Raw genomic sequence first — 27,853 nt, 5'->3', positions numbered from 1 at the left:
TGGTACTTTGCATTTCATCCAGTTCTTTATCAGCCCACAATGTCTCCATTGGAATATGATATTCCATATGGCAAAAATGGAGAACATAATAACAACAATAATCCACCTCCGTCAAACATCCACCAAGACAACAAAGAAGGTCTTTATGTAAAGATAGGATCTCATTGATAGTTGATATTTTGTTAGTCTTTAAGTTAAAATAATTATGTAAAATTTTCAAATTAAATTAGATTTTCATATTTGTGTGTTTCACTTAATGTCAAACTTTCATGTTTCTTTTTTGTAATATCTTTTTTAAAATATTTAATTATCAGTATTTGATTAATGTTCTCAGTCTTAGCGTCTCGAATTTACGCTGTTCTATCTTATTTCACTTTTATCTATAAAGAACAATTAATTCAAGGGTGTTGCATTCTCCACCATCATGTTTCTTAAACTGCATCTCATAAGAGAGTTAAATGACAAAATTATATCTTAAAACTGCATTCTAAATTCTACAATAAAGGGATTCTAGGATCTCTAATCCAATACTTCTATAGAATTAAAAATATTTTTTTAGAATTTACAATCCAAATGTATTAATATATTCAAAATTATACATTTCAATATGTATTTTCAAATTCAAAATGTATTTCTTATTAAGATAATACATTTTTAAAATAAATTTTTTATTTTGTATTTTAGAATGTAATTCTGAAATACAAAATTTTTATATTTCAAAATATACAATCCAAAATATAAAATAAAAAATGTATTCCTGCAAATACATATTTTAGAAGGATAAAATTAAATTTTTAATTTAAATGGGGTACAAAATGCACAACCCTTAATTTAATTTCATGTTTTCAAAATGAACACTAATAAGGGATATGGACATTCTACAACAATGTTTCGACCATTAAGAAAATGAAAAATGATTACAACATCGGCCGAAACAGAAACAAAAACAAAATGCTTACGAAGGAAAAATAAATTGGTGAATTATTCTGCATCCGAGACCTCCTCTTCATCTTCCTCCAAAATGTAGACCAGAGCACGCTTTCTTGCAGCAAATACACAAGCCACGCCTCTAGATGCTGTTCAAGATATAAGGGTTCAGTGCAGTTTATACCCAGATTAACACTAACCAGCTGGAAGGTAGAAATCAAAGATATTTTTCACTTCAAAAGGCATATATGTTGATCCTTACATATAACATGTACATCCAACATATATTCATCACCAATTCTATTATCTTAACTTTTGTACCTCTGAATATTGTCAAATGTTAACGAAAGACTGATTAGAAATAAACATTCTCCAGGAATTTGATTAATTTTTGTATCTCTAGCTGAAACATATTTAGCTAATTTCCTAAATTTGATTATTGTACCCATATAATATACTTGCACCAAAAGATCAACGCGCACTACATGATGATTCATTAAACTTAAGGGGAGATATTCTGCGGTTAAGTAGAATCAGTTTATATACAAAATTTAACACATTTTGATCGTCGGAAGAGAGATAGAGATAGAGAGACAGAGAACTCACCACTAACTGCCAAGGGAGCAATTACAGAATGTGGGATGCTGCGAGCTTTCTCATCCCCAATATGCAAGTAAGCAACAGAATCCTAGACAAACATAATTACGAAATATGACTATGACGAAATATAAAAATTATAAATAGCTTCCTTAAGGAGATATCTATACAGAATATAAAAACTGATATTAACTAATGGTAATTGTTGAGATTATGAAAAGATTAGAGATTTTAGGACATAGAGTCTGCGATTGCGATAGAATTTGATTGATTTCACAGTAATTATTTTCTTTTATTATATTATTTGGGTAACTGGACTGAATAGGGCTGAATATATCATGTAGATCTTATAATATTTTTTCAAAATTATGGAAAAACTCTTTACAACATTTCCATATGTAGGATACGGCTAGGAGACTGTTCTAAGCAGGTTTTAAGTAAAAAAACCTGTTCCATGCCTGTGTTTATCTCATATAGCCCGTTTCAAGTGAATTTGATAAAATTCAACAAAAACTAGTCATCCAATAGTGCAGCCGCTGCCCATGTTTGTTATCAGCCCTTGGTGTTCCCTCCATCAGGTTTGTCTTCGTCAGATTGCTATTCATCAGTGTTTTCTGGTCCCACTCTGGCCCAGTTTAACTTTTGGTCATCTCATTGACTGTGGCCTTCTGCCTTAATCTGTACGTGGTGCCTCTCGTTTGCATCAGGGCTTATTGTGACTATTTCGTCTTGTTTTTGTTGTGGGACTTGTGTGGATATCTTCTTGATCTCACATGTATATTGTGACAACACGGAATCCAGCAGTTCTGAATTCTAAAATAAAGGCTTGATCTCAGGAAAGGAAGACTCGCACAGATCATAATGTCCAGTGACACCACGAGGAATGTGCTGAACCATGTGCCAGAAGGCAAAGTCAGGTTCCTGAAGAAACATAATAGTGAAGTCATCTAGCGAGTATTGTTCCACTGGCCCTAGAAAAGATAGCTTATCTTCAAGCATTTTTCCTCTCTGAATATGAGGTACTTCGCTGTTGTGTACTCATAAGATGAAGAAGAACATAGAGAGTGCCTAACAAGATTTTCATACCAAGCAGTTATGGCTTCATCTTCATACAAGATTCTATCAAAGTTACCGTTTTTATCTTTTGCCTATATATAATTACCTCATCCTGACTTTGTTTTTACCCTAAAAACTACTAGAGTTATGCTAAAAAATCTTCAAGCCTCCTTTGTTTTTCAAAAAGCTAACCTTTACCAGATGGATGTCCTAACCTTCTTCACTGCTTCTGTGCAAGGAATGAGTTTTAAAGATGTCACATTACATGTGGAGCATCAGCTAGCCCTTCATGAGCTTGATGAAAGGGGTCTCGACATCAGCGTTGATCTTGAGCGCTGTAGAATCAGGGGTTTCTTCCTTGAACCCCAAACGATTTATCCTGAGTTGGTTTGAAAGTTCTGGAGAAACGCAAAGATAGTCAAGAGAAACACCATTGTTTCAAGTAGGCTGGGTAGAGAAGCCATTAAGTACAAAATGGTTTTGAACTGTTACTACACTACAGTGCTACATGCACTGTGGAGAAGCTGCTTTGAGGTGAAAAGTTGTGACTAACTTGTTGGGCTAAGGCCTGAAGAGTGACAAACTGGCAACAGAAATAGTCCAACAATAAATCTAGGATAAACTCTCATATCACATTAAAATTTGGACTTGGACATAACTCAACCTTTTAAAGACGACCAGTAAGTTAAGGACTACCCAAACTTTATAAGCACTACTTGAACTATATCTGTGTTCAATACTGGATCTTAACCACGATTCACATCCCAATGGCAGTACTCTACCACATTTAACTCGGTCCTTTTAGTCAACCCCTCCATAGGTAGCTCTTTTCAGCCTAGCGGTGACCAAACAAAGGCGGCTTTCCAACTGTAACTATTCTAATTCTACTTCTCTGGGTGATAGCAAGAGTGATTGAGAATGTACAAGTGTGGGACATTTTGAGATGAATTTGATTCTAACAAGTGAGTCCCCACACTTAGAATTGCACGAACTCTCAAGACACACCATTTAAGGGGCTGCAATCACAAGAGAACCACACATAGAGTTCTTGAGGAATCTGATGCTCAAAAGAGATCAAGGAGACTCAGATGACCAAACCAGACTGTCTGCATGACAAAATGACAGTCAGAGAATGGCACATGAGCTGCACGTGTCAGGGACATGGTTGCAAGTGGCATGTGTCTAGGTTTCAACAGACAACACATCCGGACTTGGCTAGTTAGCAATTTATATCAAGGCCGGGTGCCAATATTGACAGTTGGAGTTAACAGGGCCTTAATTTTACAGTGTAGATAAACAATATAGGGTTCAACCAGAACGTAAGCTCTGGTATCATCTTATCATTAATTTCATTCAAAATTACCATAACAAAATAAAGTTAGTTCAAAATGAAGTTTTAACTGCTCACCCCAAACACAAAATGATGGGATGCATTGACTCTGGCAAACAAAATTAAGATGATGACAAGATGGTTTAGAATTAAATTAGTTGAAACTTTTTGGTTTGAGGAGATACTTTTTTGTTTTCACGAACTACAAAAACATATTAGAATATGTAAAGTTTGACAAGACGTTCTAAGTTTTGTATAAAAAACATACTAAAAAACAGTTGAAGAATGAGGATCAAAATATTAGAATCATGGTAGTAGAATCGAGATACAAGTAGTGGATCGGAGAGCTGATATTATGAATCGTAAATCATTTCGTATCGTGAATCGTAAGATTCATTAACATTAAAAAATTTAATATATACTTAAATATATAAGATATTTATACATACAAGATACAATAAATTATATATATATATATATATATATATACCACACAATTTCACCAAAACAACCTCTATGGTGCATACATGTTATTAAACAAATTATGTCTATCTTTTTTTATTTACTCATTTTTTTAAATCTACACTGATTCACACAATATGGGATCATTTCGTTTCGGGATTCAGCGATTCTTTGTGCGAATCGCATGATACAGCTAAGATTCAGGGACGAAAAAAATTCTTCACACGATTCGTATCGTGGGAGGGTGAAACCGTATCGTTTCGTACGATATTTATCGTGAATCGTAAGATACTAACTACTATGATTAGAATATGTAAAGTTTTTTTTCTATTTTCATTATTTTTCACAAGCAATTACAAAAGCACACCTTATTTTTATTTTATTTGTCGTTTTCAAAGATTTAGGACAAGATGAAAAAAAGCCTGATTTTTTTTACATCACTACAAAACTATTTGAAGACAAAAAAATGTGACATTTTCATAATTATAATACAAATAGAAAATGAAAACAAAATATTTTTTCTTTAATCAACCAGACCCTTAGTTTCTTTTATTCTTCCGCTTTTATTTTGTCCTTTTGATGAGTAAAAGAGCTATAAAAAAAAGACCTACAAAACAAGGGAAATTTCCTACCTTAGGAGGAAGTTTCTTTTGGACATCACACACACTTGATCATTGATTTCTGAAATATCTCTATTGCCTCCTAGGTTTGGTTAATTGTAATTTGTATACAACTAGAGTTATACGCAGTATACCTACGTAAAAAATTTACATCCCCTTTCTCTTTTAGAGTTTAAAGATGATTTACTTTGTCTGATCCTCTTATTCTCTTAAATTCTAATTATTATTGGCACAAACCAGGGTGAGCTTTCTAGGGATATATTCAGTCAGGATAATAAAAAAGAAAACGACAAAGCCTAGGCACCAAAGATACCGGGGACCATAACTAACAAAGATAAGAATAAGTGTTATTAGGAAAAAAGTATTGGTTACATAAATCACTAATTTATACCATGGACAATAAAACAATGAACATAGGACAACTTACCTTAAGTTTTGGTAATCTCCAGACATCTATATAAGCAGATCTTGATATAGAGATATACGGTAGTTCACTTGCTTCCAGAATCATCATACAACCATCACCAGCACTTTCTGATGTATTAGTAGCTTTGTTTAGTAACAAAACAATTTGACTATCCTGTTTTCAACAACATTAAAAAATGAAAGGATAAATCTTGAGATTTGTGAACATTAAAATTGAGACTATGAAGGCTGTATGAAATACTAACTTTCTTGTTACCTTATACAATGACAGATCCACACATTGATAATCAACAGGAACATGTAACAGCACAGCTTCCAACGAACTGCTACCCTTCTTTAGACAGTGTGAGTCATGCATGAATCCTCTGACTATGCATATGCAATTTACAATATCTGAGAAACACTCATCAGGTACTTGGAAAGATATGTAATCAATAAACTGGTTTTGAACAGTTTGAGGTGATACAGAAGCTCCAGAAGAAACCTACGCAAAAAAGCATGAAATGAAGAAAATAATACAGCATTAAAATAGAATTAGAAACCAACCGGCGTGAAATTCAAATGACTCTAGACACAAGGAAAAAAAGGCCTCTTACTGACTAAATTAATAGGAATCAGCAAAAACGTTCATTATGTGAAGTACCTCATAATATGATACTGAAGTGGGAATTATCATGGATGACGATGATTTTGGCAAAGATGGTAGAGGAAACAATGGTAGTATATCCTCACACATAATCTTTCTTGATATCGTGGTAAAAGGCATTTGAAAAGCCTCTTTAAAGCTGAAAGACAATGAGGTCACAAGGTAAATCTGAAAGAAATGTGATATGGCTAGAACAATCTGAAAAAGATATATTTGCAATTTAAAAGACCTGACTTTTATTATGAAAGCTTTGAGGTAAATCAATTTTTGAACAGAGATCTTTTTTGTTAAAACTGTTTTAAGATGGTATGCATTCAAGCTCAGGTCTAAACTAGTAGTGTAATAAATTGTTTGAGTCATAATGCTTCATAGTTCATATATGCCAACCGCCCAAGGTAATATAACTACAAATAATTCAGTATTTCTTTACACTATGGAATAAGCAAAAATTTAAAACACAAAAAAACATAGTTTTGTTTGTGACATTTCTCAATATTTTTGTAATCTCATTCATAATGATTTAAGCACTATAATCACTAATTTGATTCATGAGTGCAATGAAAGGTCAAGAGAAGCAGAAACAAGGTCGTGTCTAACTAGAAGGAATAGAAGGAAAAATGAAAAACCTTAATTCCATCAGTTGAAATTCTTTAGCCAATGTTCTCCTTAGATACTCAGTGTCTGAAAATCCCTGAAACAGAACCAATTCTCTAACTCTTTGCATTGTTTCCCTGAAGAAATAGAAAAAATCAAATTAATATCAGGAATTCAGACTAACATATACAAGGCTTAAACATTTTAGTCCCTGTAAAATTAGCAACTTTTTATTTTGGTCTATAACTTTATTTTACTTTCCTCCCTATAAAATTTGAAATAACTCTTTTTAGTATAAAATGTGTAAATTTTGGTTTTAGTCTATACAAACTGTTTTTCTTCGATTTTCATCGCTCCAAAATTTTCAAATAACTGTTTTTTGTCCCCAATATTCATTTTAAGATTAAGAGTTTTTTTTTTAGGTGACACGTGTCAACGTTATATTAATGTGTCACTTGGAATGGTCGTTTAACCTTTTGTCCAACACATAAGTAGTTGATTAGTATCATAACTAAAATACTAGGATCAAAAGTGGTAATTTTCGATTTTAGAGGGACCAAAATCAAAACTCAATTATTTTACAGGGACTAAACAATATTTAAGCCCATATAAAAAGTACATTTTCGTGAATGAGTCATGTAACACTGCCTACATGACATTTCATCAGTAAAGGCATGCACGATCGTATTATTTGGGACTGGAAGAGAATTTGAAAGGACTGGAAGACAGAACTGAGACTCGAGTACAGGTCAATTTGGACAAGAAAAAATTAGCTACTTTCAAGAAGATTTTGTTGCAGATGAAAAAACTAATTGGAATAAGTCAGATGATCAGACAGAAAAGGTAAAGGATCAAATTCAACTGTCGAAGACATCGAGGAGTACCACATGGCAATTAAGAAGGTGAAACTGCCATCTTTCAATGGAGATGGCCGTATTTGGATGATCACAAGGGCAGAAACTTATTTTGAAATACAGAATGTTAGTGAACTCTACTATCCATTGGGTTAATCTATTGAGAGAAATAAAGCATGGACTTAACCAAGTTGAAACAGGAGGGATGAATGGAGGAGTTTACAGAAGCATTTGAATTTCTCTCATCTCGAGATAAGTATTTACCTATAAAACAATATTTAGATTTTTTTTGGGTGGGTTGCAACCTGAAATTATGCATGAGGTGCAAACATTTCAGCCCAAAAACAAAAATTTGGGCTGTGTACTATACACGCAGTACTGAGGTAGAAAAGAAATGCACTTGTGTCCAAAACAAGTTGGCAAGAAAAAATGGGATCTTCTAGCAGTGTTTCAAGGCCATCAAAGTGGTTCTATGCTCCACATGGTCAAAAAATTTCACACCGGTTCCAAACTCTAATATGAATCAATCTAGCCAAAACAAAGGAACTTCATCTGTGGTGTTCTCAGGTAGAAGAACAGAGAGTGAACAGTGAAATTCAGCAGAGAGCGGTAATGACCTGCACCATTTAACATACCAATAATTGATAGAAAGGACAAGCAAGAAGGGTTTATGCTTTAAGCGAGGAGAAAACTTTCATCCCTTACATAATGGGCAAAGAACAATTAATTTAGGGAGATATGGATCAATTTTTTTGTGTTTTTTAATAAATAAACAGATTTCTACTTACTTTTATGTGTTTGTCTAATCTGATTATTTTAAAAATAAGCAGTTTTTGGCTTTTTTAGAGAAACAAAGCCCATCTGATTCTTAAATAAATGGTTTTTAAAAAAAACTGCCTATTTCAGATCAGAAATACTTATTTTAAGTTTAAACAACCTGATCCAATTAATCCCTAAACAAAAATGAAGAAGCAATTGCTATTGAAGTGGATAAAGATGATGTGGTGGAAGAACCAAATTCCAACTTTCAGCCTTGGGGACAAGACTGATTTTTCAGCTGACAGCAACAATATGAACTGACAGTCAGGGACAGTTAGGCTAGTTATACGTAGAAAGTAACTGCTTTAGAAATCAGTTCTTTTAGAAACTCTAAGTCGAGAGTTATCAATAGAAAAATAACTGCTAGTAATTAGTTTGTATTAGAAACTAGGATGATGATTATTAATGTGTAGAAAACAACAGCCGCCTTAATTCCCACTCAAATTGATGATAAATGGAAAAATATTAGAGTTTAGAGTAGAAAACAAAACTTACAAATCAATTTCAACTTCATATTCTGTTTCGGATATTTCCAGCAATTGTTTAACTGGATCTTGTTCGTATAGAAACTTCAAGAATATAATAACAAGTTCACTGCCAAAACCAAAAATAAAATCAGACAAAAATCGTCTTTTATTCATAACAAAAAGGAATGTTTAAATGAACCTGTTATACGGTAGAAGCTGGTCACTTGGTTCTGACATGAGTAATTTTATACACTTCAATAGCCAGTTGAAGAAGTTTGAGTACTGGTTGAATAAATGTTAAGAGGAAAAGAAATTAAAAAAATAATATCAAAATAATAGACACAAAAGACTTATATACAAATGCATTCATTGATATCTTTCAAACATTGTTTTTGGCTCAACAAGTGAAATCCAAATATGTGTTCCATCATTCCAAAAAAATCCATTCACACAAGCTTATCATTGGATCCTATCCTCCACAATATTATAACATGCTCATAAACCATAGTAAAAAGAAATGGTGTCATATTCAAAGTATAAACCACTTCAGATAAAATGTGATAAGATAATACATAGATTTTCACCACTTCAAACACATGCACTCATACCCCTTAAAAAAATATTGCTTCTAACAAAATACAAGCAAAATGACACAATATAACATGCATTCAAACAAGATAGTTGTCAGAAAGAATGTTTCTGATAATATTCATAGAAGAACAATTGCTCTTAAATAGAATGCAAAAAAACTTAATTAAGGAAACTCCTAATTTACAATAGACACAATCTATTCTTCTAAATGAGGGACAAAGATCTTGTACAACAAATATAAAATTTATTAGACAGCTTATCCTAATTATGGAATGCAATTAAATTTGTACAAGGAAATACTATCTCCAGCATATTTCAACGGATTTTGACACTCCCCCTCAAGTTGGTGAGTAGATGTCATTCATTCCCAACATACCAACAATAAACTGAAATATAGCACCACTTAGCCCTTTTGTCAATACATTTGCAAGTCAATTTCCAAAGGATTCAAATGGTGTACAAATTGTCCAATTATCTAACTTCTCCTTTATGAAGTGTGTGTCTACTTCAAATTGTACGACCAACTTACTCTTCTAGGGATTTGTTTTTGTGAGATACCTATTACCTTAGAGTTCTCAATTTAACACATGACAGATGGTGTTCATCTCTTTTTTCTTGGAGATTCTTAATGTGATTTGGTTTATGTAAAAGGGTTGGGATACCCCTTTTGTATCCCTCTTAATTTAATTTCATTCTTTGTTGATCAAAAAAAAAACAGATGGTGTTTGTTTGGGGGTTTCTGTTAGGCTCTTCCTAGCTCATATGCTCACATTGAACCAACAAAAAGGAGGCAAGAGTTACTTAAACTGTTTGAAGACAAAAGTAATTTTGTTATTTCACTGGATTCCCAAATAGGCACTTGGAAGCAATTTTATCAATGGTGAATGGCAGAATATGGTGTGGAAGGACAAAATTTTACCATATAAACATGCCAGTGTAGTTTCCGGCACTACCATAATGAACTCCCCTTCACAAATTACCTATTGTGGAGGGGTCAAAAAATGCCACGTTATTGCATTATGGCATTGCTATAACAGTTATTTAACAAAATTGCTTGGCAGTTAAGCTGGTTCACACGCCTTAGTTAATTTAGGAATATTTTGGAATGGTCACAAGAATTTACTGGTAATTAAAACTGATTTGAAGATTAACTGAAATATTGACACTTGAGTTCTTCCCTTTGTCCATTTCTTTCCCTAGTTTCCCACTAAATTCCTCCTTATAATTAAAATTAGAAGTCAATTATTATATTTTTTATAATAGAACCACATGCAGCAATGTTTTAAAACTGCACTAATTATTATTAAACCGATGACGGTTGGTTCACAATACATTGGTTGAGCAATGCTTTACTAAGAAATAATTACAATATATTTTTAATATTATATAATATATTAAGTACTAAACTAAAATATAGAATTATAACAAATTAAATTATGCAAAATTATAAACAAGAAGGATCATGTTACAAGTCCTACAACATAAAAAAAAAATCATAATAAATAGTTAATACAAATACAACGTAAAACTCAATATTTATTTCAAAAATGTTTTTGAATAAAAATAATAATAAACAATCATCTTTGTAAATACAGATTTTTTTGAACTGGCTTTTAGTCACCGATTTTTGACTGATTTAGTGTGCTAACTAGTTTCAGGTCATATTGGCTGATCAATTTTTAAAAACTATTATAGACGGAATTTGAATTATTATTGTAGCCCCCATGGAAATATATAGCTGATAACAATTTAAAGACCGTGATAACAACAGAGCTAAAATTGAAAAATAAAGCTACAATCTACAAGATTCATTTAAAAAAATAAAAAAGGCACACCTGCTGCATAACAGATGAAAGAACCCTCATAAATCGTTCAACTTGTACAAGTAGCATACCAGCCTTTTCTGTTGCATTGTTAATAAGTGATTCATCCAAGCCAATGCCGTGATAGCGCGCTCGCCATCTTGAAAGCCCTCTTAGTTCTCCTATTCTGAATCCAATAACTTCTACAGCTGGCTGAAAAATACATTTAAACTTCCATGTGAGCTTAAGTGACGTTTTTATAAATACTGAGTAAATTCAAAAGAAAATGAACGTCTAATGACATGCCAAGAATGGAACAGTAAAAGTTCAGGCGATTACATGAATGCACATGAATTTTTGCATCTCCTAACAATTTATTCAATACACTACCACTTCACCTTTTGTGTTTTGATATAATGGTAATGCCCTCTGTCAAGCTACTTATATTCTTCTAGAAAGGTCATAGAAATATAAAGGACCCTGGGTGACAACAAAACTGGAACTTTACAACTATAATTGCTATCACAATTCTTCCAAACAGCATTGAACTTAAGCCCCCTTCAAGCTGGTCAAAGGGGACAGCCTTTGAAGTCCTAATTCATTGTGATAGGAGCAGGCTTGCCCACAATGTCTACTTTGCTAACACATGGTAGGAGTGCAATAATGACCTAGCTGAAACCCACTAACGGGATTTGGAGAAAGATATAGGAGAAAGCAAATTCTCATTGTCTTTGTTGGTCTAGTGATGACACATATTTTGTGCACACATTTATAATTTTATTGTACATTGAAAACACTTTTCACATGCTTTGTTTTCAGTTTTTAACTATTTCCTTTTAGTAGTAAGAATTTGGGTCCAATGTACATACATGCTTTAATTTTGTATTTTCAGCTAATTTGACATTTGTTTATTGTTTTGGCCATAACTGTTTTTCTAGATATTATTTTTGGCTGATTCCAGTTACATTGGATGCTACATTTTCATAGCCTCAAAATGGACAGATGGTTTGCTAGATTTGGAGTTCTCTGCTATTTTCTACAATATTTAGAAGTTGAGGCAAGTTTGCTGAATTTTTTAAAAATAACACACGGATTCAATTCTCCTTGTTTTAATTTAGACTTTTATAATTGAGCTTATGAACCTAATTAGAGCCCACATTTAGTCCATGTTTACTTCATATTTCAGAGCAATTATATAGCCTAAATGTTCTCTAAACATGGGCACAAAAACCATTTGTTTAATTTTCAGTTTGAGAAATTGCTTCTTCATCTCTGTTTCTCTCTTTTCTCTCTTCCTCTACTTCTCTTAATTTTATTTTGTGTTTTTCATCCATGAAGAACTAATTCTTGAGCATCAATTCACAAAATCTAGATTTGCACCGCTCTTCTCTAATTTCGATTTTTCACTATGCAATTACAATTTGTGTTTCTTATTTTAGAAATCAAATTAGGAATCGATTAAATCTTGATTTGATAATTATATAAAGATTAGATTGAATGATATTTTGATTTGATTCGTATAATTGGTTTAATTGATTGATTGATTGAATGGTTAATTTTCAAACTTTGATCTGAATCTTTAGAGAACTATGATAAGAGGAATTGTTTGGTTCTTGAATCTGTGAATTGACCTTTTTCATCTTCTTGATTTTCGTTTTTGCAATCTGTTTAAGTTTTCAATTTCTGTTCTAGATTTCTCAATCCTAAACCCCCCAATTTTAAGCTGTACAGGAACAGTAGTAAAGATTGAATACAACTAATATATATCCACTGAGAAAAATCTAGGTTGTGCTCTATATTGCAAACTTTAGAGAGAACTTAGAATCTTTGGTTTCAAGAATGACATTATATATCATCTAGTAAAAAGACTACAACAAGGTGCAACAAGAAGTTGTTTGGTATGATCATTTTTTAAAATATTTCTATCAAACAATATGTTTCTCCTTATTGGTAAACATTATTGTATATTGTACCTGGAGGTGGTCCAAGACAATACGTTGAATTTCTTTGCCTGCACCAGAGAGAACCTTTGAAATACGCTTGACACCCTGTAGAGAAAAAGAAAAGTTGTTGAATGAAAACTACACCCACAAAGAAGAGGAATGCAACTAAATAAGATTGTACGTATACCACTTCTCCCAAAGTGTTAACAAGAAATTGATGAATTGGTGGGCTAGTCCTTGCACCACCCAAAAGGTTCAGAAACTCCTCTTGGGGTGAGGAATCAAATCCTAGTAATGGAAGATAGAAACAAGTGAATTAAAGTGGGTGAGTATAATAACAAAATAAATTCCATAACTCTTACTCAGTTACCTTACCATGATTTATAATCAAAGTAGACAAAGAGCTAAACTTCTCCTGAAATGTGTTCATGGCATCAGACCACTGCCTAAACATGACTGATAATGATGTCCGAACAACCTCAGTCAAATCCTCAATGTTAGAAGCTTGTTGAGCTACCTGATGGAGCTCATTTTTCCTATAAGAAGGAAACAAGGAAACAAATTGCAGAATAAGATGGCAAATTTCATTTGTATTTGTCTTGAAGGGATAAGGTTTTACATGTTACAAAGAAAAAGAATGTAACAACAAAGCATCCCATTTCTCAAAGAATTTTTACCTATTCCAAAATATAGAAGTGTTCAATGCTAAGCAATGCAGACCATGCTCATTGTGCCCAGCATTGTGACTTTCTCCCAAGCCAGCACAAACTTTAACTAGGTCTCCTGAGCACATAACTATCAAACGACAAAGATCTTTTGATAAAGCAACCTAGTGACATGTAACAACACAGCTTCCATGAGTAAATTCCAATGGGGGAACGTAACAAAACCAGTCATGTGCCTTTATCTATCAGCTTAAACTTTTGGGAGAGTTATTTTATGCATTATATTAGAACCTCTATGATTGGGTAAACTAGAATTTGATCCTAGCCACCTTCATTCTTCTGATAAAAAGCTCAGTTTCAACACAAGGTAGGCAGGCTTATGCATTATCCACACTTAAAAGCACAAAATTAAAGGTGGAGTTAGTAATGTAATACAGAATCATTCATGTTGCTTCACCAAAAGAACAAGGCTTTTATCGGGATATGGTTCATGAAAGGCATTAATTAACTTATGCAAGTCGAAGGTTCAATATTTCTTTACTTAAATAATTTTTAGTTCCTATAAAGTAAGTTTTGATATTGGTACCCATAAATTTTTTTCTTTGTTTTTGGTCCCTCTAAAATTGAAAATTACCACTTTTGATGCCTAGTATTATATGACATTAATTAAATATTTATGTGTTGAACAAAAAGTTAAATCACCATTCCAAATGACACAACTAGTGTTGTACTATAATGTCTACATGAACCTCAAAAAACTCTCAAGATTCGTAAAATAAATGTTATTCATCTATCTTAAAATGAATATCAAGGATTAAAAACAGTGATTTATAATTTTAGCATGATGAAAATAAAATAAAATATTTTACAGGGACTACAACTAAAATTCACACAATTTATAAAGAGTGATTTCAAATTTTATAGAGATAAAAAAAAATTATTGGTACCAAAATAAAAACTTGTTAACAGAGACTAAAAATATACTTTAACCATTTTTTTCTTCACTGATTCATTCATGAGTGATGCATAAATATATAATGAACATGCAACATCCTCTTTGACCACGTACATGTCTCAAGATTGAGCGAGCAGAATTAAATTCACTAATTCATTTATCATTAATATTTTGGCAGAATTTCAAACATCATTGCATTCATCCATAAGAAGTTATTGACGTAGTTCTTCTGCTACTTTGATTGTATTTAAATTTGCTCTTCTCATATTTCAAAATTTTAAAATGCACATTAGCATGTTAATTAATCAACCAGTTAATTTCAAGCATCAAACTATAGTTTAGGGTTTCCCTAATTTGGTCACCAACTAAACAGAATTGGAACGGCAAATAAAGTTCAATGATCAAAATAAAGAGAATCTACCTTCTGTACAGAAGCATTTGAAACTCTGTTAGTTGTTTCTGCACCATCATGGGAAGTAGGAAAAATGAGGTTGTGAATGTTCTGAAAGGCAACAACCGTAAGATGTTTTAATATTAATTAAAAAAAGGCAAAAAAGATAAAGGTAATAAAGAAACAGACAAGTCTAACTTGATATTAATGTTTAGTATTAATTATTTTACGAGTGTTTGTCTCTGAATATTTTATGGGCTTTCACAGAAGAAATATTAGCAAAAGGTAATGTATGATATCTTCCAATGTTATTAGGAATATCTTCTTAGTTAATTAAGTAATATCTAATACTACACCAAACCAAGTTGCTTTTTATGGCCATATTTTTAACAAGTCAGTAATGTGTCACAATTAATTAAAATATTTCGAATAAAATATGTACCCCCACCTTTCTCAAGTCCATCTGTTGATCCATAAAATCTCAACAATGTCATAAATTTCTCATAGTAAAAACGCATGTTAAGCTCACTAACCAATAGAGAAAATATGTGAACAGAAAACAGTATATCACAGGACTTGGGTCCTCATGAATCAATGGCAACATAATAGTAACTACTGAATAGATCATCTGTGGTCACTTTAGTTGGCCCAGCCTATTAAATGTTAGTTATGGCTGCAGATTAAACTACAATTAAATCATAATCTAACGATCTTGACATACAATCATGTATGTCTCCAGACACTATGTTTTAAAACAAAAATTAAACTACTTGGAAGGAGACACGGTAAATAAATAATATATTAGGATGTCATTCCCCATCACACCTCATAAATTAATTTATATAATGAAGAAAAGGCTAATTTCTGAGAGACAACAACTTACAACTTTTCCTATAGGGAAGATGCCAAATATACTAAAACAAATATTTCCCTCTTTATCTGCACTGCATAGGATGTTGAATCGTTGGTGAGAAGAATTTGACAGCTCCTGAAATGAATCTTCACTATCATCCATGAACCCATTATCACCAGATACCAATCCAGGCATCCGAGGAACTCTTGGAGCAGGAGGAAAGAAACGAGAGGTTCTATCTTCATACTTGGAAGTATAAGCATGGTCATCCTACAAGAAAATTTAGGGAGGAAAGAATGAGATAGAGGTAGAAAAGAAAAATAAAGTAGAATCATCCAGTCAAAACTCATCATATACAAGACCTTCACTGTATAGTCAAGACATATTCATTCTCAGGTCCTCTCAATTTTGCTCCCTCTCAACAGCATCAGTATAAGAAGCATTGATGTGGGATTGTACTTAGGTAAATTTTCTTTCAAGATATAATGTGTCAGTGCTTTAGTTTGGAACATAAGTTTTAATAATCAAGCAGAAATATGAGAAACAAAAAACCAAAAGAATAGCATTAATGTTTAAAGTTGACATTGTGTACCTTTGCATCTTTTTTATTTAATTCCACCATTTATTTTACACATTCTTCAAATCCTTAACTCTAATACCACCAATTAAATCATAAGCACTTACTATTTTCCATTTAGAGCATACGAGAATTGAATCAACAAACTAGAAAATGATATCCGTAGTTTAAGACATGCCTAAGCATCATATCACACTTCAATTCTGCTAAATAAGGTACACATAGAAGCCATATTATAGTAGATAACAAGTCTCTTCAAGACATTCCTCTGAATCAAAATTGATCAATCAAACTAAATATCAAGAGTAGCCATCACATAGAAAGGAACATACAGTAGTTAGCTGATTTTCCTCCTCCCAGTTGAGACATATAATGGCTGCACAATGTGATTTTAAGCTTCTTAGCAGCTTTCCATTCTGCCTTAAAGAAAATATAAAGAATCAGTTATGTTACACACAAGAAAAAGGAAATAAACCACAAACTCTATCCACACGCAGACAGAGAGATAAAAGCACCATTAAAATGAACATATCCACTTAGGGCCTGTATTTTTAACCTTCCAAATCCTTTCACCATAAACATGTTCCAATGCAAAATCTATGGCTAAGATTAATTTGGACATTATCTCCATTACATTCAATGATTCAAAATCAAATCTACCAAAATCCATTCTACCCAACTTTGAAACCTACGGAATTTATCTATCAGATAAACATGATTCTAAGATCTTATCCCATCTTGCTAAGAAACCAACAAAATTACTACCACAAACCATAGTTGACCTTTTATTGATAACCCTTCCTCAGATAGAAGAATATCCAATTGCTTACTTGTTTTAGACTAGCAATTTTCAAAATTCGTATTACGAAAGTAATCTTGAACAAGTAGAAGCCTTGATCCTCGGTTAAGACCAGTATTAGTGGAATATTCAACAATGTCTCAAAATGGTAAAAGCACACAGCAAGAGGATCAATTCTACATGAATTATAAGTGAGACTAACATTAAGTAGCTTGCTTAATCTGTACACCTAATAATAAACAGTCAGTCCTGGAACTCCCAACATACATTTTCCCTTTAGATGTATCATATCAAATAAAACATTTATTAACACAAAACATAACCAGAAGTATCAGAAATAAAAATAAATAAATAAATAATCAAGAAAAACTGACTAAAAAGATTAGTTACGAAAAAATACAACCAGTACCCACCTCAACATCATGCAGTGATACCGTCCCATCGTCAAGCCCAACAGCAATTGCTTTTCCATCAGGACGCCAACACAAGGATGTGATGCATTTTCCTACAGGAAAAAGAAACATTCCATTAGTACACTACTATAACTTCGAAATCCTAACGAAAAGCCAGAACAACACGTGGCTCATCGTTTCAAGGCATTTCCAAATTTTAAGCACTTCACAAGGCATTATAAACACCGCACATTCAAGTATAAGCAATTTTCACCATCAACTTAAAATCAAATAAACAGAAGAAAACTAGGGAGAGAGAGACCTGGAGCTATGGTCCATAAGCGTTGCCAATTGAAACGATGGAGCAGGATCTTGGAGTCGTCGGTAACCATAGCGAGCAAGTCCTTCTCGGGATTCCACTCCGCGATTGTGATCTATGATTCAAAAGTCATTCATAAAAGTTAACAAGCTTTTCAAACGGCATGGAGATGTTTTAACAGTGACACGAATGTGAAAGTTAAATTCACAAAACCTGCGAAGCGAGGGGTTTATCGAATTGAAGCTGGAAGGGAAGCACGCGAGAGGATTCATCGGTTTCCATGTCTAACGGAAACACCGAGCTTCCGTTAAAGTTCAAAATGCAGAGTGATTCAGCAAAATTAATGGAAGTAAAGTGTGGATGGCGTGAGTGAAGTAAAACCCTAAGCAGTGAAGTGAGGGTGGTTAAGAAATGAGAAATGGAACAATAAATATTGAAAGAAATGGAATAGAAGAAATGATAATGACGGAAAGTTATTACAGATGAGATATTGAAGTGGCGCTCGCGGCAAAAGATGGAGCCTCCGGTGTCGGGTTTTTTTCAGATGAATTTGCGTTACGTTTGAATGACTGCTAAGGAGGGAAGGAAATGAATTACGAAAAACTGAAATTTTGTTATTTTTACCGAACCATCACATTTTTGTGTGAAATGGATGCTTAATTTAAGTTTTTAATTTTAAAATTAGGGTTTTAAATATGACTTTTTTATTATCTATAAATTCTTCTTATTTTTAAACTGTTTCGTTTAATAGAAGCCCAATATGTTTGAGAGCGCAGTCCAAAATGAAAGAACTTTAGCGATTAAATCTATTTTAAAAATAAAAATTGTGTAATATAATATCTCTTAGTTTTCAGTGCATAATTTAAAATTATTTTTTAACTATCTCGAATTATTCATTCATAATCACAGTAATAAAATTTATCAATGTCAAAAATGTTTATTATTTATTTAACTCCTACAGTTGTACAAACTTTAGTTTTGGTCTCTCTGTTTAAAAATATTAATTTTAATCGAACTGTGTTAAACTGTAGTTTGAACTTAAGAAAACAGAACTTAAGTTTTTCAGTTATTTATTTTCTTGTGATAGACATTTCTAAAATATATGAAATTTACCGGACCTTTAAAAAAATATTACATACCAGTTTATTTTGTTATAAGACGTTTAAGAAAACTAATACATTTATTGTAATTTTGGCCTAAAAGAGGCCAATTAGTAATTACAATTTTCTTATTTTATTTTATCATGTAATTATTTGTGTATATATACTGTATATTATTATTATATATAATATAAACTAACATATAAGTTTGATTGTTTATTTTCATCAAATAGTTAATAGAAGGGTAAATAAATATATAATTTTGATACATATAGTAAACCAGTGTCTTTATATGTTTTTTTACAGTAAACAAAATTTATAATAATAGTTAAAATAAAAGTGGCAAAATGTAGTATAATTTAAGTTTTATTCATAGATAATATTTTCATTGGTATAACATGTTTTTATCTAGTTTTTTTTTTTTAAGTTCTTTATTAAAAATATAAATAACTTATGAAAGTTTTTATAAAAAAAATTGTGAACAATTTGAAGATGTGTGGCATATTATTGAAATATCTGAGTAATTTTGAATTACGGGAGTATAAATAAACCTCTAAAAAATAAATAATAATAGTTATAAAGGTAAAATGAAATGTATACATCATATATTTTCTTCGTATGTAGATATATATTCAATGTAATATAATATAATAGTATTAACAAAAAAAAATCATCAAAAATAGTTCGATCTTTCAAATCAAATAGAGCTTATTGTACAGTCGAAAGTCTAACATTTTAAACCCAACTGATCCTTTGTTGACTCTATATACATATCATTAATCATTTTTGGTTTCCACAGTTTAAATTCACAAAAACTAAAAAAAATAGTATGTATAAGAACTTAATGAAAAAAATTCTATCATTAAAGCCAAAAGGAAATAGTTATATAGCTATGAGAATCAAATAAGCAAATTAAAAAATATATAAGATAAAGAAAAAGAAAAACCTTAATTACCATAATAAAAAACAAATCCAAGCCTATTTCATTTTTCATATTAAATTGAACTAAAAAGAAAGAATGTTTTCTTCCACTTATATATATGCACTATATCATTAGTAAGAGAGATTTTGAACCTTTTATGGCCTGCAACAAACAACATGCACATTGCCAGACGTATCCACCAATGTCAATAACATCCAATATAATATATGCTAATTATGCCTAGAAATTAACACTAAACAGGCTTTCGTTTTTAAATTATAAATGATTTGTCTCAAAAGCTATTTTTTCTGTGCAGATTGAATTCATATCTACTATATAAACTAAAAACCACAGATACTAAAATCACACACCTCTATAACATTAGAGTCAGATAATTGAAAAAGAGGTTGGAAGAATGAAGTCCACAATCACCAGCTCTGCTCTTATATTCTTATCTCTTCTCGTTATGTTCCTTCTTGTTCTAACTCCAGCGGGTAAATCAACTGCTTCAATTACTCTTTTTACTAAGGGATAACACGATAGTTTCAAATAAATCGTTATCTAAAATTTGTTTTGGATTTAATTTGTAGTTGAAGGTGTAACATGCAACGATGTTCATGGCGTGGAAGAAGGTGAAACTTGCACCAGCATCTTTCAAGGTTTCAATCTACAAGAGCGTCACTTCCTTGGTATCAACCCCAATATAAACTGCAACTTTATCTTTGTTGGTCAATGGGTGTGCGTGGATGGAGAGATTTGAGTTGCACCATGAAACCCAGAACTTTATTTTAATCCAATTCCAAGTGAATAAACGTGTGAAGAAATGAGGAGTACTTATAGTATTCTATCATCACAGTGTTGCATGTTTGAATAACTTCAATGAATGTAAGATGAGTAGTTTCATCTTTATCACTACTGTAAGTTGTTAAACTTACATCCTATCCTAACCCTAAATACTAAATAAATTTCCGGTTCATTTGGTCGATGTTTTAGTTATATATATACTTTTTTTTACATAACAAATTGAAAATATATATATATATATATAACATCAAATTTTATAAAAAATTATGTTAAATGTAGCAAGATGTCAGCGTTAATCATTTGCGGACTATATATTAATTAATTATTTTTTAAATTAATTTAATGTGTCATAAATATTAGGGAATGAATATTTTTTAATAATGATTTTTTTTAGTATGGGACACATTTGAAAATTTAAAAAGTAATAGAAGGAAAAAGAATTAATCGATGTTTAAACATTTTCTATAACAATTAAATTAAGTATAACAAAATCAATCACATTCCTCTATAACCGTAGTTACTCTTTGCTAAAACCAAATTATGACATTTATGCTTTCAATGATTTGGAACAACAATAATAACATTTTAATTATTAAACTAACATGATCAAATACATAAAAAAGAATATAACTGTGTACTTTTAGGAGCTTCCATCAAATCAGAAATTATTACTTATTGTGTCATCAACAGATCCTTGGATAAATATTTTATTGAATTAGTAATCATTTTGAAAAATATTTGGAGATAATATTTGGAGAGAGTTTCGTTTCAGAAAAATCCATTCTATAAATGCCCAAATTTGAAAGAAATTCGAAAGAGAAATGGACAACACGTACACTATAATAAAAAATCACCATCTTCTCAACAATTATGCTTTACTTACCTTTGTAATCAATTGATAAAACTTGGTGTGAAAGAAAGCATGTCATCACTCCTATAGGCATCAATCAACTAATATGGAGATATAAATTTTATATACGAAAATATTTAAATTCAATATTATACATAGTGAAATATTAAAACTATAAAACGGATATAAGCTAAGGTATTTCTTTAGTTACATAAGTGTAAAATAATAATAATAATAATGTGATTTTTTTTATCAGCAAATGTGATTGAAAATATGCATAATCACATATAGAGGCACAATCAATATAAAAGTTTGAAGGAGTCGGTTGGAAAGTAAAAGGTTTATAATTAATTTACTACATTAGATAATATTGCCTCAAATTCCAACAAAAAAAATCGAAAATGGAGAGTTAAAACATATTTACTCGTATTTCTACTTTTATAAAAAATATTACACATAATTTCATGATATTTTATATAATAATTTACATTTCTCTATTACATAGGCAAGCAACTCACCTTATGTCATCATAATCATAATTTTAAAAAATTATTGACTCCTTAAACTAAATTCCATTAGAAAAGTGAAATTAAAATCTATAAGAAAGACAAGAGGTTAATCAATCTAATTTTATAGAGTGCATGAATTTTATGTAAAAAATAAATAAAAGAGTAAGTATCTTACTCATACTTATTTTTCAAAATAAACAATAAATACTCTTAGAAAGATCAGAAGAAAAATGAGTTTATAGAGTTTTAAATTGAAATAATAATTGGATAAAAGTTTTAAACACTTATATAAAAGTAATTCAGGAATATTAAAGATATTGTGAAAATACTGTGTTATAACATAAGCAATTTTTCTTAATTTTTATATTTTACAAACATGTACGAACACTAAATTAAATTTTAAAATATGTAATACAATGGATGAGTTGAGTTAATATGGATTGAACAACAAAAATCAATGCTGAAATTCCAATAAATAAGAAGTTTGATTGAGTATACTTAATTTTGAATCATGAAAATACTAAATATAAAACATTTATACCGATGACCAATTGGTGCAAGGAAAGCATACCAATTAAATCAGTACCTTTGTGGCCGATGGGTGTGCGTGAACGGTGAAGTGATATGTGTTGAGTCACTAATCCAATAAAAAAGACAATATACAGTCCAAATCAATAAATATACAAAAAAAGAGAAACGACAATTTCTCCATCTTGCATTATTTCAATTGCTTCCTATGCTGGAATAAACAAATGGGTCTATTACTCTTAAAAGAAAATTAGTTTCTTTTTTATTTATCTGGCTTCACTTTCATGTATTCAAATAATATTCAACTATTTTACTACCTTTTATTTAATAGTTAAGAATTCACAATATATATAGCTAATTTTCAATTTTCACTTTATAGCAATATCAGACATCATCATTTAATAAATCATATTTTTAATAAAATTCATTTCTTAATTTGTATGTTTTAACAATTTTAACAACATAATCTTGAGTGATTTTATACATAGTTGTGATTCTAAAGTTTAGTTATGACTTTTATCTTGTGCCTATACATGATTTATGAGTTTTCATGACTTTTATGTCTTCTTAGATTTTTATCTTATATTACATGTACTTATGATTAAAGAAAAATGATTAAAGAAAAATACATTGGTTGTTTATTACAATACATTTAACTTGGTAATCAAATATTTAATATTATAACCGAGCAATTAAGACATTTTACACGTCAAATGACTATATTATGATCATAATAGTCATTTTAATATTTTATTAATCGTCTATTCAGCATACATAAATACATGACTTCAAGGAAGTACTAACTAACCTCTTCATACTCTCTTATATTTACAAATATCTTATATTATTAATTAATAACTTTAGTCAAGTGAGTTTTTATATGTGGACATCTCTTATTTCCTAAACGTTTTACTTTATTTATTTGTTGTTTTAACATAACCCTCACTCTTTTGTTGGAAGTAGTCATTTGAATAAAGTTTTTGATATTGAGAGTAGTAAGTCTTCTTTGAGTCATACAGAGTCGAACCATGTGTAGGAGAGAATTACACTACCCATAAATACTTAAAAAATATAAACACATGATACGCGGTTGCATAAAAAGAAAAGAAAAACACGAGGCGTACAAAACAGGGGTTAACATCCCCCGAAAAAACTACTTTAAAAATAAAACTTCTCTGTCTTTTTCTTTTTATCAAAGGGTTTATAAAGATCATTTTTTATTGGTGGACAGATGGCCTAAGCTAACAAAAATTTAAAACATAAAGATCTTCCAAGATCCTCTCAAATAGACAAACATTCATAAATAACCTTCCTATATGAAATCTTTTAGCCATACGGGTTTGGATGTCTTTCTAATGGGCCTTTGAGGTATGAGCCCATTATCAATTGTTGTCCCCTGTAGAGCAACCTTGTCCTCGAGGTTGTTGGATGTGGATTTGGAAAAGGCATTTGGAAGAGGTTGTGGGTCCGTGATGGGTTCTTTGAGTGTAGAGTGAGAAGGTGTTATTATCAATGGGTTAGGATTGGATAAGAATCTCTGGTTGAGCCGTGGGTGAGGTATGTAGGGTTGATGTTGGGACTGAATTTGATTTTGTGGAGAGATTTGAATGGGCTAGTGAATGTTGTTAGGTTGAGTAAGGTGCATCGGTGGAGGGGGGTGTGTGGTTGGTGAGACTGTGGTTGTTTTAGTTGTGGGTTGGGTTGGGGTGTTTAAGTGAGTTAGAGTTGAATCAGGGTGAATTTGAAAGGTTGGAGAGGGTAAATGCGCGCCAGCTATAACATTAATGACACGTGGGTGGGTTAGGTGATAAGTGAAGGGTCGTGCAATAGTGGCCCTTGAAGGTGGACACTGGTAGCGGAAATCTCGTTGATGTTAGGTGAGGATGTCGTGTGAGGAGGAAGTAAAGAGTCTAAATGGTTTAAGTTATTTTTTGAGTGTTGTGGGTTGAGTTATGAGTCGTAAAGAGTGTTGGGAGGTGGAGGAAAAATCAGAGTGGTGTCGTCGGGGTGGTGTGGGGTGGGGTTTTAATGGTCGTGGTAAGGTTTAAGTAATGCAATGTGAAAGACGAGGTGAATTTTACACAAGGAAGGGAGGGCGAGTTTGTAAGAAACCTCTCCTATGCGTTTGGTGATGCGATATGGACCATAATAATTTCGAGTGAGTTTGTGGTGAGGCTCGGAAGAAAGGGACAATTGTTGGTATGTTTGTCGTCGTAGTAGCACCCAATCGTTAACGTTGAAAACGTGATGTCGTCGTGATTTGTTTGCGATTTGGGTTATGTGACGTTGAATGTCAGCGAGGGTGATCTTCAATTGGTGCATTACCTGTGTGCGCCCTTGTAAGGTGGTGGCGAGAGCTGGTTCCGTTGTCGTGCCAAGAACGTACTTTGGTATGGAAGGTGGAGGTTGCCCCGCTTGGAAAGTTGTAGTATTGATTGCGATGTGGTAGGACGAGATATACCAAAACTCGGCAAAGTGTAAGTACTTGTATCATGTCTTCAGATGGTCACTTACGAAGCAACAAAGGTAAATTTCTAATCCTCTGTTTAAAAGTTCTGTTTGACCATTTGTTTGAGGATGATATGCGATGCTAAAATTGAGTTTGGTGCCTTGTAGGTGAAAAAGTTGCTTCCAAAAATTGTTGAGGAATAGTGGGTTTTTATCGGAGATGAAGGATTTGGGAACGTTATGCAACCTGCAAATCTCAACAGAAAAACGATTAGTCAATTGGGATGCGGTGAAGGAGGTGGGGAGTGCTATGAAGTGGGAAAATTTAGACAAACGGTCACATACAACCCAAATCACCGTGTGGCCAAAAGACGAGGATAAGTGTGTTATGAAATATGTGGTGAGCTCATCCAAAATTTGGGTTAGTAGGGAAATGGGTTGTAGAAGACCTAAAGGTTTGGTGTTGACTGATTTATTTGTTGGCAAGGAAGACATTGTTTGATGAACAATTTGGCATCTCTATACATCCCTGGCCAATAGAATGACGCGGCTAGGCGAGCCACGGTGGCTTTAAGGCCTGAGTGTCCAACATAAGGGTGGCATGGAACTCGTGAAGTATGATGGTGCGTAGAGATTCTATGGGTGGCACATATAGTCTTCGACCGTGATACAAAAAGTCATTTGAAAGGTATATGTTGTGTTTTCAGAACCTATAACTTTTTGTACTTCCTGTATCCCCAATTTTGACTGGTAATTTTTTTTTTAATTGCATGAGGATTTTTGGGATTGGGGAGGAGATGGCCAAAAATCTGAAGCGGGTACCCGAAAGAGGAAATCAACTGCTTAATTGTGGCGATTTGGACAATACAAAATATCAAAATTGTAACCAATGAGTTTGGTAGCCTATTTTTGTTGCTTTGGTGTAAAACATGCCTTGGTAAGTAACCCCATGAGACTTTGTTGATATGTGATAATTTGGAAATGAGTGTCAATTAGGTAGTGTCTCTCCTTTTTTACTGCCTCAATGGTTGCAAGTATTTCTTTGACATACACTGAATTATTATGCAATTTTGGACAAAACTTCTTATTGAAGAAAGCCATGGGATGACCAGCTTGGGAGAGAACCGTGCCTATGGTAGAATTGGAGGCATCCGTTTCAATTTATGACTTTCTACGACAAGTGCACTGCATTGTCAGAAGTAATAATTGTCCCTAAGGACGAATATCGAACACAAGGCCTACGGAATATGGGTTAATGCCCCCTGGAAAAACTATCTTAAAAATAAAACTTCTCTATTATTTTCTTTTTACCAGAGGTCTTATAAAAATCATTTTTCATTTGTGGACAACTGACTAAGCTAACATACAAACATTCATAAATAACATTCTTAGATGAAATCTTTTAACTATATGAACTTGAATGTCTTTCTAATGGATCTATGAGGTATGAGTCCACTATCAACTCCTCATTGATAGATTTTAAAATACAAAAATTATCTGTAAAAAGTTTAACCGTTAACTACTATACTATAGGATTTGCGAGGGAGAGGTTGGCATTTAGATATAAGGCTTGTAGTTGTTTGAAAACACCATTGAAGCCACATTCAAAAAATTTATCTTGTATGTTAGCAAACCTAAATGATTAAAAATATTAAAAATGATCAACAAATATCTGCAAATTAGAATCTTCATTCTATTTTTAAGAAGGTTAGAAAATATCAATGATTAACAAATATTTGTGGATTAAAATCTTTATTTTATTTTTAGCAACATGAAATACAGATATATACATTTCAAATTTTTATCTTCATACGCATGAATGTAGTTCATTTTTAATATTCAATTTAATTCAAAAGAACTACTAGTATTTGACGGAGTGGAGCTGCCATAATTTCAATCTTAATAGGATCTTTACCTGTATGGAGTAGGGGTCTAGGCAAGACCTGTCCTCTGGGTACACAATTTGTTGACGTGTCGGTTATCTTCGAGTTTCTTCAAGATTATTTCTTTCTATGTAGACGTTTCACCGGTCGAAGTATCTGCGATTGCACTCCGACACTTGTTAGTGTTAGGATTTAGGTGAGTTCTTGTGAAATATAGAAAAACGTACCTTTCTCACCCTCAAGAGTTCTACTTATAGGTTGACTTATGGGTTCCTTTTTGTGTGGGCTGGATAGCCAGTTAATAACGATCATGCGTAGTGGCTCCCTGATATCGTAGAAGTGTATCTTTCGATTTAGTCAGTTTCCATTGTTACATTGAGATATTTCCTGGATATTTCGGAGTGTGAATTTGACTCATTCAACATCAACTGTAGTTGAAATATTTTTTTTTATTACATTTTGTAAATGTTATTTGACTTGATAATCCTTCATTAATGTTATTTAACTCGATCGCCTAAAGAATCCCAAATAGAGAATCCCAAAGTTCAATCCGCAGAAATTAGTTCAATAACTTCTTCATTGAATCTTAACCCAAGGGATTTGTTTTGAGAAGGTTCCGATGAACACTAATGGTGTTGGGGGATGATGGAGAGAGAGTGAAAGACACGGGCATGACACTGTTCTCTTAATCATGTTTTCTTGGTCTATTATACTTAAGTTCAAG

The 27,853-nt window shown here is 32.1% G+C and overlaps 1 protein-coding gene and 1 long non-coding RNA gene across 7 annotated transcripts; one reads left to right on the top strand and one right to left on the bottom strand.

Annotated features, from left to right (window-relative positions):
• Positions 1 to 791: 791 nt before the first annotated feature.
• On the bottom strand, positions 792 to 18,718 carry APC4 (Transducin/WD40 repeat-like superfamily protein). Of its 6 annotated transcripts, none has more exons than XR_016518722.1 (20): positions 18,566 to 18,701; positions 18,299 to 18,467; positions 18,089 to 18,200; positions 17,788 to 17,879; positions 16,908 to 16,991; positions 16,029 to 16,268; positions 15,176 to 15,256; positions 13,812 to 13,963; positions 13,510 to 13,670; positions 13,322 to 13,422; positions 13,165 to 13,239; positions 11,284 to 11,404; positions 8,998 to 9,080; positions 8,827 to 8,925; positions 6,691 to 6,795; positions 6,062 to 6,203; positions 5,675 to 5,902; positions 5,420 to 5,572; positions 1,534 to 1,615; positions 792 to 1,076 (listed from the first exon to the last, which is right to left on the bottom strand). XR_016518722.1 is itself a non-coding variant. In XM_068613837.2 (20 exons), exons 2-20 carry the CDS (start codon positions 18,365 to 18,367, stop codon positions 982 to 984), a joined length of 2,334 nt encoding a protein of 777 aa, XP_068469938.1. In that variant the 5' UTR covers positions 18,368 to 18,467; positions 18,566 to 18,718; the 3' UTR covers positions 817 to 981. The 6 variants fall into 6 exon arrangements, 4 of the variants coding, with proteins under 4 accessions (XP_068469938.1, XP_068469939.1, XP_090154919.1 ...); XM_068613837.2 differs by having other exon boundaries at positions 817 to 1,076; positions 11,225 to 11,404; positions 18,566 to 18,718; XM_068613838.2 differs by having other exon boundaries at positions 817 to 1,076; positions 11,225 to 11,404; positions 16,361 to 16,991; positions 18,566 to 18,642.
• Positions 18,719 to 20,464: 1,746 nt separating this feature from the next.
• LOC150029164 (uncharacterized) lies at positions 20,465 to 21,090 on the top strand. Its single transcript, XR_016517732.1, has 2 exons — positions 20,465 to 20,601; positions 20,698 to 21,090. It is a non-coding gene; the product is annotated as an uncharacterized LOC150029164 (long non-coding RNA).
• Positions 21,091 to 27,853: the final 6,763 nt, after the last annotated feature.

This window comes from Phaseolus vulgaris, chromosome 2, assembly GCF_051622355.1.
Source record: "Phaseolus vulgaris cultivar YP4 chromosome 2, ASM5162235v1, whole genome shotgun sequence".
In the NCBI taxonomy this organism is placed as follows: Eukaryota; Viridiplantae; Streptophyta; class Magnoliopsida; order Fabales; family Fabaceae; genus Phaseolus; species Phaseolus vulgaris.
This window is presented reverse-complemented; position numbering and strand designations above follow the sequence as displayed.